Source organism: Barbus barbus (genome assembly GCF_936440315.1).
Source record: "Barbus barbus genome assembly, chromosome: 30".
Lineage (NCBI taxonomy): Eukaryota > Metazoa > Chordata > Actinopteri > Cypriniformes > Cyprinidae > Barbus > Barbus barbus.
The window spans coordinates 19184042-19194920 of NC_136758.1; the positions used below are offsets into that span (position 1 = coordinate 19184042).

At 36.8% G+C, this 10879-nt stretch overlaps 1 protein-coding gene across 1 annotated transcript; it reads left to right on the plus strand.

Annotated features, from left to right (window-relative positions):
* Positions 1-327: 327 nt before the first annotated feature.
* On the plus strand, positions 328-9635 carry LOC306850438 (solute carrier family 22 member 7-like; the record flags this gene model as incomplete). The annotated part of the gene is made up of 9 exons (XM_079386094.1): positions 328-708; positions 1409-1512; positions 1630-1784; positions 1877-2045; positions 2153-2276; positions 2374-2480; positions 4333-4547; positions 9149-9257; positions 9425-9635. The coding sequence occupies 9 exons, from the start codon at positions 328-330 to the stop codon at positions 9633-9635; spliced, it is 1575 nt and encodes a 524-aa protein (XP_079242220.1).
* Positions 9636-10879: the final 1244 nt, after the last annotated feature.

Here is a 10879-nt window from a genome sequence, read left to right on the forward strand (position 1 = left end):
CACATGGCGAGACACTCTTTTACAAGCATTAACAACCACATGAACTGCGCACATGGCGAGACACTCTTTTACAAGCATTAACAACCAAATCACAAATCATTTACCCCTGCTAAGTACCCATAGTACTATGGGTAGCAGATTGCCTGAAGATATGGACACACATTAAACACAGACATACAACCACAGCAGTTTTTTTTTTAAATGACCAAAGTACAAGATGCATCTGACTTAGTTACTTTAACCTTTGATAGCCCATAAAAACTCACCACATAAACCAGGGTATTTTGAAGGAAGACGCTTAGGACAGTCAGTGAATCAACAAAAAGCATGAAGTTTGAAGATCTAATTACGGAGATCAATGGCTTTGGCAGGTTCCAGAAGATGATGGTTTGCATCAGTTTTGTAGGACGATTCACTATACCGTGTCATTTTCTATTAAGCAACTTTATCGCTGCCATCCCGTCTCACCACTGTGATGTCAGTTCTCTGGATGCAGAGGGAATCTTTGGGAATCTGAGTCGGGAGGAGAAACTGACTGTCAGTATACCAACTCAAGACGATGGGACTCCTTCTTCTTGTCACATGTTTTCTTATCCTCAATTTCATCTGTTGACAAACTCCTCCAGCAGCTCAGAACTTCCAGTAGTCCAGTGCCAGAATGGATGGGAGTATGACAACAGCACGTTCATCAGCACTCTCGCCACACAGGTGAGATTTCAGTGAAGACAGTGTGTTATTGACCCTTTTTTGCTAGGATGGGCCTGTGTGCTGACAAATCCAGCAAGTTAACTCTCAGAGTTAATACTGTAAACCTTTTTCCATTGAATCCACTAAAAACAAGAACATTTCTTACTATTAAAGGACACTATACTCAAATACATTGTTTAGCTAAAACTTAACATAAAACAAAATAAAACTAAATTAACTGAAGCAAGCATTATTAAACTAGCAATTCTGTGAAGTGCAATTTATAAAACAGTGAAATCAAAACTCTGCATGTGCAGAGTTAAAGCTTTTCAAATAAAGTTTTTCAGTCACGGCTCATCCTCATCATAACCATTTAATTCTTCTCTTCAGCACTCCAACATTACAAATCTGGAAACAAACTGGGGACTAAAACTCTGACGCCCAAATTCAGTTCAAACCAATTATTTGTTTAATTTAGTAAATTTCACTATTAGGTTTTAAAGTGTAAATATGTTGTTAATCCTCCCTTTCACATAAAAAAAAAAAAAAAAAATCAATCTTTTAGTTGGGTGTGATGCAACATTTGAAAGGTTGCAGGTTCAAACCCCATACTGTCACTTCAGATAAAAATGTAACGATAAAACTAGTGATATATTTCATCCACATCTGAGTTTGAAAGTTCATTAAGAAAAATTATTTTCCATCTCTCTTTATTTTAAAGTGGGATCTGGTATGTGATAACAAAGGTATGAGTAAAGCTGTGACCACCATCTTCTTTGTTGGAGTGATGTTTGGAGCAGCTTTTTTTGGAGGCATGAGTGACAGGTGATGTTTAAAAAAAAAACAGAACTGTGTGTTATGATCAATATTATGAACGATTTGCATTTTATACAAGCATGAAATGTTCTGTATCAATAAACCTATCTTCTGTTTGGCATGTAGATTTGGCCGTAAACCGATGCTACTGGTCTCCTATATATCAGGAATGGCTTTTACATTGGCCAGCATCTTTTCTTCCTCCTTCATAATGTTTGCAGTGTTGAGATTCTTTAGTGGATTCACAATCACTGGCATCGTTATTGTCTCATCTGTGCTCAGTAAGACCCCTATCTCAGGTCCTCAGATTATGATTGAATGTGAATATAAAACAAGTAAAAGGGCCTTACCATATATGCGTGTCTTTCTTCAGATGTGGAGTGGGTGGACATTAAGCACAGGAGGCTTGTATGTATAATTGACAGTATGGCATGGGCTTTTGGGAGCACCTCATTGTCTCTTTTTGCGTTCTGTATCAGAGACTGGAGATGGCTGACAGTGGCTATCACGTCACCTTTACTGCTATCCACAGTCCTCTGGTGGTAAGGGATACTGTCCAATCAAAAGCACAACATTATGGTACAACATTCCCATAATTAGTCAATTAGTTGGGTAACAATGTCCTATAGAGCAGATGTTTCTGATGTAGGTGGGTTCCAGAGTCAGCTCGGTGGCTGATAGCCAATGGGAGGCCAGAAAAAGCTCATTATTATCTTCACAGATGTGCTGTCATGAACCGTAAGGAAGAAGTTATCTCAAGAATCAAACCTAAGGTGACATATAGGCCTATAATGCTGGATTGAAATATGGTCCCTTTTTTTTTTTGAGAATTGTCTGTCTGTAGGCTATGTCTCTGTCTTTCTTCTATAGGCTCTCTCTATAATAGTTACAGATGAAGGAAAGAAAAACTATTCGTACCTGGACCTTGTAAGAACCCCGAAGATGAGGAGATTGGCTCTGCTCACAGGAACCATATGGTGTGTAAATGAACCACAGTTCAATAGTGCCTGCCCAATTTTTCATAGACTTCAGTCCCAGAAGAACTTTTCCCATTAATTTTTCCTATAGGGATTTTTAAAATGTCTTTGCTAAAGACAGTGGCGGGCCGTGCATTGCACACTTAGGCTGTCAGTGGTGTCATACATCAATTACTCCACCTCTTAATAACAATGACGCCATGGCTATAGAAACCACAAATATTATACAGAAATGCAGTATAACAGGGCATTGCGTCACAGACAGGTATCTGTCAAGAAACCCAATTAACAATTCAACATGTTGCCACAGCTGCGCAATGTAGCCTACATCATCTCTAGCTAAAGCATAACCTAATAAAATGACAAAAATATAGTCCACTTGATGTTCTTACAAACATTTATTAACTAAAACATATTCATACCTTGCCAATAACATAGGTATAAACCAAATAAGGTGATTACGTGTGTTTTTAATTTGACCTAAAATTTAACAAATTCGTACGGCCAGGGCCGGTTCTAGACATTTGGAGCCCCTAGGCAAAATTTATGCTGGAGGCCCCCCACCCCCAATAAAAAGCACTTGAAACAAATATGATTCCTAACTCCTTTTTATTTATACAAAATTTAATTAAAAAATTTGTATATTTTTACTTATATTTTAGTATTGGTCAAAAGTTTGGACACATTATTTTTAATGTTTTTAAAAGCAGTCGCTTATGGTCATCAAGTCTGCATTTATTTGAACAGAAATACAGAAAGAGCTATAATATTGTGAAACTAAATAAAAAACAAAAAAACAATTTTTTACAAAAATGAAAATAATGTTTTTCTAATTTACCATACTTTAAAATATCTATTTCTGTGAGTCATAGCTGAATTTTCGGCATCAATTTAACACATCTTTATGAATGAAAGTATTAATTTCTTTAAAAAAAGAAAAAAAAAGAAGAAAAAGAATAAAATAAAAAAAAATTACTGGCCCATCGAATTGCAAACTTTTGAACAGTATTGAAAATATTTCTATTTTACATAAATGCTGTTTTTTTTTTTTTTTTTTTTTTTTTTTACTTTTTTAATATCTTTGTATTTCACAATATTACTGTTTTTTTTTTCCTTGATTTTTTTTTTTGTAATAAATGTATAGCTTGATAAGCATAAGAGACTTCGTACCAAAACATTATAAACTGGAATGTGTCCAAACTTTTGACCGGTACTGTACGTACATATTAATCAAACTTTATCTAAGGTATCTTTTTTGTTTTGTTTGTTTGAGGATGTTATTGTAGCTGTGATGATGTTGTTGTTGTTTTTTTCAGTAATTGAAGCACTGATGTTCATTTACATTAAATGGTATGTAGAACTGTGAATAAATTACTGAAAAAAGCTTTAATATAGACATACTCTACTGGAAGCAGTGCAACCATGTGTTTTAGGCCAGCAGAGAATGCTTTGCTGGCCCTGACACACCACTGGCTAAAAAGCCATTAAATAAACTACCAGCTAGGAGGTGAATCACAACATTATACAAATTTTGATTTAGAGCAAAAAAGTATTTGAAAATCAGACAAAAATTCAAAAGGCACAAGACTGTGCTTAACAGCTTTGAATTTAAATTCATTGTAAAATATGTGTATATTAAGAGTACAGAGCATTTGCATGTTTTGATTGTCTGGTTGGTTAAGATATCATTGCAGAATCATGGGAAATGTAGTTTCTTCTATGAATCCCTGCTATTAAATACAATTATTCAAAAAACAAGTTGAAATAATGCAGGCTGTTGGCTTCACTATAGACTGCACTAGAACAAGGACAGAATATAAATAATCTATTAATGGCTTTTCACTTCTTACAGGTTTTGTGTTGCCACTATAACCTATGGTATAAGCCTCAACATCACAGGATTTGGACTAAATATGTACCTCACTCAGTTTGTGTATGGAGCCATTGAGGTTCCATCTAAACTGCTGGTATACTACCTGCTGGAGAAGATTGGTAGACGTAAAACTGAAGCAGGAGCTCAGCTGTTGGCTGGAATTAGCCTCATGATTAACATATTCATACCCAAAGGTGAGACTGCAAAACCAACATATGATTATGATTATATGTACAAGAGTAATGGTGCTACTGAATATCTTGGAAAAGGAGCATGATTACTTATATATAACAGATTGATAAGACATTAAGCATATTGATAGCAGCTCCCCAATATCTGCAATATGCAATAAATTATAGGCCCAATGCAATATTGTGATGTTAAGCCAAATTTGCACCAATTTAACTTTATGGCTATTAGACAAGAAATATGGCTATTAGACAAGCTCTCTATTGTGTTATTGTGTTTTAATTATGTTTGAACTATTATGTTTTAACATTGTGTGTGTAAATATATGGGGGGCATATCACAGGTTTCAGTATCCTATTATGCTGCCTTGTAAGATTAAGTGACACTGCTGTATGCTACTGTTCACATCAGACCAAAAATGCTTTTCAGGATATAAAATAGAGAGTATTAGACTAGAGGTCGACCGATATTGGATTTTACCGATACCGATAGCTAGGTTGAACCACTCTGGATAATACCAATTAATCAACCGATTTTTTAAATGGATAGGCCTACTGAATGTAAACTAAAATAGTGCTCTACTATTAAAAAAAAAAAAAGGATTGAACCATACTTTGTAATTAAATAAAAATATTAATATTAATTATATATTGATCATTAAATTTAGTTCATAGTTCATTAATGTTAACAAAAGCAACTTTTGTAAATGTTGAAATGAACACACTCTAACAAGGATCAATGCTTCTATCCTACAGCTTTTATCATTCTTAGTTAATGTTACTAATAGACTCTTATTGTAAAGTGTTACCATTTCATATCAACAGTCAAGCTAAAGATCGCCATCTTTAAATATCTACACAAAGGCCATAGTATTGAAATTACATACATATGGATATTGTATACTCTCACAGTTTAACTGCTTCTATTCTAGAACACTTGATGAATATCCAATCACAGTAACAAAATATGTTAAAGGATTCATCGGATGCTAAATTAACTTTTCAAGTTGTTTGAACATAAATGTGTGTTGGAAGTGTGTGTACACATCCATCCTATAATGATAAAAATCCACAAAGTCTTTTTTGTAAAATCCCTGTTTTAAAATCCCCTTTCTCAAATCAGGCCATTCTGAGATTCCTGTCAGAATGACATAGTTCTGCAGACCGCTCCCATGATAGTTGATTGACAAGGCCGTCTTACCTTAGACCTGCCCTGAGTGAGCTGAGAGCTGTCCAGCATTATGTCGACTCCTGTGCTGGGGAAGGCAAGATGTCCCCAATTGAGCGATTAAGGTGTTTTGTTGTTTGATGTAATAATGAAGATAGCAGTCATCATTTACTCCCGACATCTGAGCCACTGGAGACACCGAGGATAAACATTACTTTATGCATTAATTCATTATGCATTAATGTGTCTATAGCCACTTTTCCACCATCGCGCTGAACGGTTCTCTTTGCATAACTGTTCCATTCCGTGCCGATCCGAGCCGGCCGGTACAGTTATGGTTCCGTTTTCCACTGCAGGGCTGATAGCGGATCTCTTTGGAATGCAATTCAAATGCGTCAGTCATTGCAGTGGTAACACAAGTGTTTACATGTAATATGAGGTGTAAATAACCACCGCGTTATGGAGGATGATTAGAAATTTCTTTAGATTTTATTACTAATTTGTGTTTACATTGCTCAAAATAGTGTGCTTAGTGCACTACGGAGAAACTAGCAGCCAGGCAACAGACAAGTGACAGATCCTGAGTGGCGACGTCTCGCACACGCACTCTACCAGCATGGTTCAGCACTGTTGTCTAACCGTGCCAACAATTCTGGGCCGAGAACGGTTTGTAATCGTGCCGCGCCGTACCAGGATCACATGGCAATACAACTGGAACCGTACCTGCTTCACAAGGAGTGGACTGAAGCTGGAGTCAGTGCATCAAGAGTCACCACGCTCCGACGTCTTCAGGAAAAGGGCTACCAAGCCACTTCTGAACCAGAGACAACATCAGAAGTGTCTTACCTGGGAGAAAAATAACTGGACTGCAAAGTCCTCTTTTCAGATGAAAGTAAATTTTGCATTTCATTTGGAAATCAAGATCCTAGAGTCTGGAGGGAAAGTGGAGAGGCACATAATCCATGTTGCTTGAAGTCCAGTGTGAGGTTTCCACAGTCAGTGATGATTTGGGCTGCCATGTCGTCTGCTGGTGTTGGTCCACTGTGTTTTCTGAAGTCCACTGTCAACGCAGCCATCTACCAGGAAATTTTAGAGCACTTCATGCTTCCTTCTGCTGACTTTATGGAGATGCTGATTTCATTTTCCAGCAGGACTTGGCACCTGCCCATACTACCAAAGGTACCAAAAGCTGGTTCAGTGACCACGGTGTTACTGTGCTTGATTGGCCAGCAAACTTGCCTGATCTGAATCCCATAGATAATCTATGGGGTATTGTCAAGAGGAAGATGAGAGACACCAGACCCAACAATGCAGATGACCTGAAGGCCACTATTAAAGCAACCTGGGCTTCCATTACACCTGAGCAGTGCCACAGGCTGATTGTCTCCATGCCACGCCACATTGATGCAGTAATTCATGCAAAAGGAGGCCCAACTAAGTATTAAGTGCATAGAAATTAACATACTTTTCAGAAGCCTGACATTTCTTTTTAAAATATCCTTTTTTTATTGATCTTATGTAATATTCTAATTTTCTGAGACACTGAATTTTGGGTTTTCATTATCTGTAAGCCATGATCATCAAAATTTCAAGAAATAAAGGCTTGAAATATTTCACTCTATGTGTAATGAATCTATATAATATATGGGTTTCACTTTCTGAAATGAGTGACAAAAAATATTGACCTTTTTCATGAAATTCAAATTTTTTTAGATGTACCTGTAAATATTAAACTTCACTGGCTAACAAATGCATTAATGTGACAAGCTGGATATAAACTAATGCAAATAGATGATAATCATAACAGTAAACATTTTGGTTGGACTAGAGTGTTTTGGTCACATATATTTAACTGCTTGAGGTGCTGCTAATCGTGCTGTTCGCATGAATTGCTTTCTCTCAGACTTGATACTGTAGCAAACAATCTGCCGTTCTTACTCTACTAGTGCAGCATCTAGCTGACAAATTAATTGCTAAGTAATGATATGAAAGCATGCACTATAGTATACTATAACACTATAGTTTGTTATTGATGTTTTAAATCCGCATCTGAAGTGTTCCGCTTTGTTCTGTGCACAGTAGCCTATCACACGTCTAAACAAATAACATGTGCTGTCAGTGATCTCTGCCTCTAGATGCTGCTCTCATACTGTATAATGTCAGCAGAGCTTCAGCCACTCCAACAACCCAGAAAAACTATCGGCATGGATTTTTGCTGGTAACTGATAGTTGCGTGGCCACCAATCAAATATTAGTGCTGGTTAATCGGCAAAACCGATATATCAGTTGACCTCTAGACATCACCAGAGTGTAGGCTATTTGGATAGCATTAAATCCATTCTGTGTCAAATAGTGGGAGCTAACTTTTAATACTGCCTTTTTCGGATTTGGTGACCCTGCTGTATGTCCGTTACTGTTCAATTCAGGCTAGAGATCACCAGAGCGAATTTGGAGAGCATTAAAGCCATTCTAGCCATAATTAATAATTACTATATAGCACTTGTCCAATAACCATTTAGTGATATTCACTCACTGAATAACCTAACCCAGGTAACACAGTGTACAATCGAGCAAGAAGTGAATCAATTGAAAAAGATTAGGCTGGGCAGCTGTGATATTTGATGCTAATGCTATTGAAAGTGAATTAGTGACACTACCTCCCTGAAATGATTTTTTCCAAGGTGGGATGTCCGAGATACGCCTCCACCTGTTGGCATAATGATGTAACTGCAGAAACAATCAATTAAAGAGGACATTAGTTGCAAAATTCACTTTTATATGGTGTTTGAACATAAATGTGTGTTGGCGGTGTGTACACAACCACCCTATAATGATAAAAATCCACCCAATGCATTTTTTTAAATCCCCACAAATAATAATCACTGTCTCAGATCAAGCCGTTCACTGATTCTTGGCAAATTGACATCACACAGGCCCAGGGCTCTCCCACAACTTTTGACGAACACTGCTGTTTTAGCATTGACTCGCCCTGAGTGAGCTGTATGAATCTTTGCAAATCGCCTTTCCTAATAATGTGCTAGTTTGCAAGTTCCGCGATGAATGCAACTAAAGTTTAGAGTCTCAAGGTGCGTTCCATTCAATCGTAAGTGGACTGCGAAGAGAGGGGCAGGGTGTGCAGTAGCTCATTAGCATTTAAAGGAACATGCTTCGAAACGGGTCGCTGTAAACAGAGGTGTTTTTGCTGGAAAATAGCCATCTGATGTCCCCTTTAAAAATTCTAACTGTGAGAGGCTGCATGGTCGATTAGATTTGTGGACCAAAACTATAATGGATAACAATAAACAATAAACATAGAGATGGCATAAGCCAGTACAACTTGAACTTACCAGAATGGCCACTAGACTAAAGGATACATTTCATTGTTTTTTTTGTTTTTTTCAGTCATACGGTGTTCATTATCCTCTCTTTCACATTATAGATCAGTGGGTTGGTCGTACTGTGGTGGCAGTACTAGGTAAAGGTTTCGCAGTTGCTGCTTTTTGTACAATTGTATTATACAGCTCGGAGCTTTACCCAACTGTCCTCAGGTAACAGTCAAAAACAGTTAACATAATATCATACATATGTATTATTTGATATAAATGTAAAATAAAGGAGTGAACTTATATTTTAAAGTTGCATCACTCATACATTTCTTTATTACATATCAATGCTTAGTATTTAACTAAATCATTTATTTGACTGAATCCTTCAGGCAAAATGGGATGGGCTATAACTCGTTCCTGGGCCGCTTGGGTGTGTCAGTGGCTCCTCTAGTCCTGCTATTGGACAGTTTTTGGGGCCACTTCTCTCAGACCATCCTGTGTTCTGTGGCACTCATTGCTTCTGTGGTGGCCTGGCAGTTACCTGAGACACGAGACCAGTGTCTGCCTGAGACTATAGAGGATATCGAGGGAACTAGGTAAGGCATAACCTATAGTATTTTGTTCAAATCAGCCCATGTTTTACTCACCCTCAAAGCATCCTAGGTGTATATGAATTTCGTCCTTCAGACGAATCCAATTGTAGTTAAATAAAAAAATTTCATTGCTCTTCCAAGCTTTAGAATGGGAGTAGGTGGGTGTTTTTGCTCAACGGTCCAAAAGTAGTCAAATAAAGAGCACGCATCCATAGTAAAACGTGCCTCACACGGCTCCGGGGAGTGAATAAAGGCCTCCTGTAGAGAATCAATGCATTTTTGTACGAAAAATATCCATATTTAAATGTTATAAATACTTTTTCATATTTCTGCCGACTGTTATACATGCAAGCTGTTCCAGAGGACATACGAAGAGCAAGGATAATTTTTAATATAACTCCGATTGGATTCGTCTGAAAGAAAAAAGTCATGTACACTTATAGGATGCTTTGAGGGTAAGTAAAACATGGGCTAATTTTCATTTTTGGGTGAACTAACCCTACTATAGAAGACTTGTATTAACACACTGCTGAACACTTGAGTAATTCTGTTGAGTCAAGGATGTAATATTGGAACCAAAACAGATGTAGGTATGTTTAATCTAAAACAATCTGTAAAGTTGACATTGTGTGTTCATTAACCAAGTCATTTTTTATCATATTGAATAGGAAAAATCTCATTAAACATCATGACAAGCAGGAGGATGAGGAGAAAATGACAACAAATGAACCCACTGAGGACCACTGAGATTGTGCGTACATTCAGTCCTAAATTAATCCAAAGTTGTTTAGCGTTCAGATCCCGGGAGAGTAAATGCACACAAAAAACTTGAAAGAACAATTTCAACGTTTTTCTAAAATATATGTTTTATTATTCACACAAGGATTTACAACTTTCTCCAGTGTAATAATTATAGATATTTTCTAAGAATAAATGTGAATGAATCAATGGAAATTGTGAGTTTGTGTTGTGAAAGAAAAAAAAAGAAAAAATGAGAGAGAAAGAGCCTATATGTGCTCATGTTTAAGTGACTTTTGTATGACTTTTTTTATAAGATGCTAGTGGCCATTTCTGATCATCAGAATACATGCAATATGCAATGACATTTGCAAATTACAAATTTGCTATTTGTCTTTACTGCCTATGTGAAAGATCTTTACACCTTGCAAGTTTATAAACATGTAAAATTATTTCTGTAACAAATAAAGAAAGAGCTTTTCCTTTGTGACCTAATGTTCACTTGGCATTTCT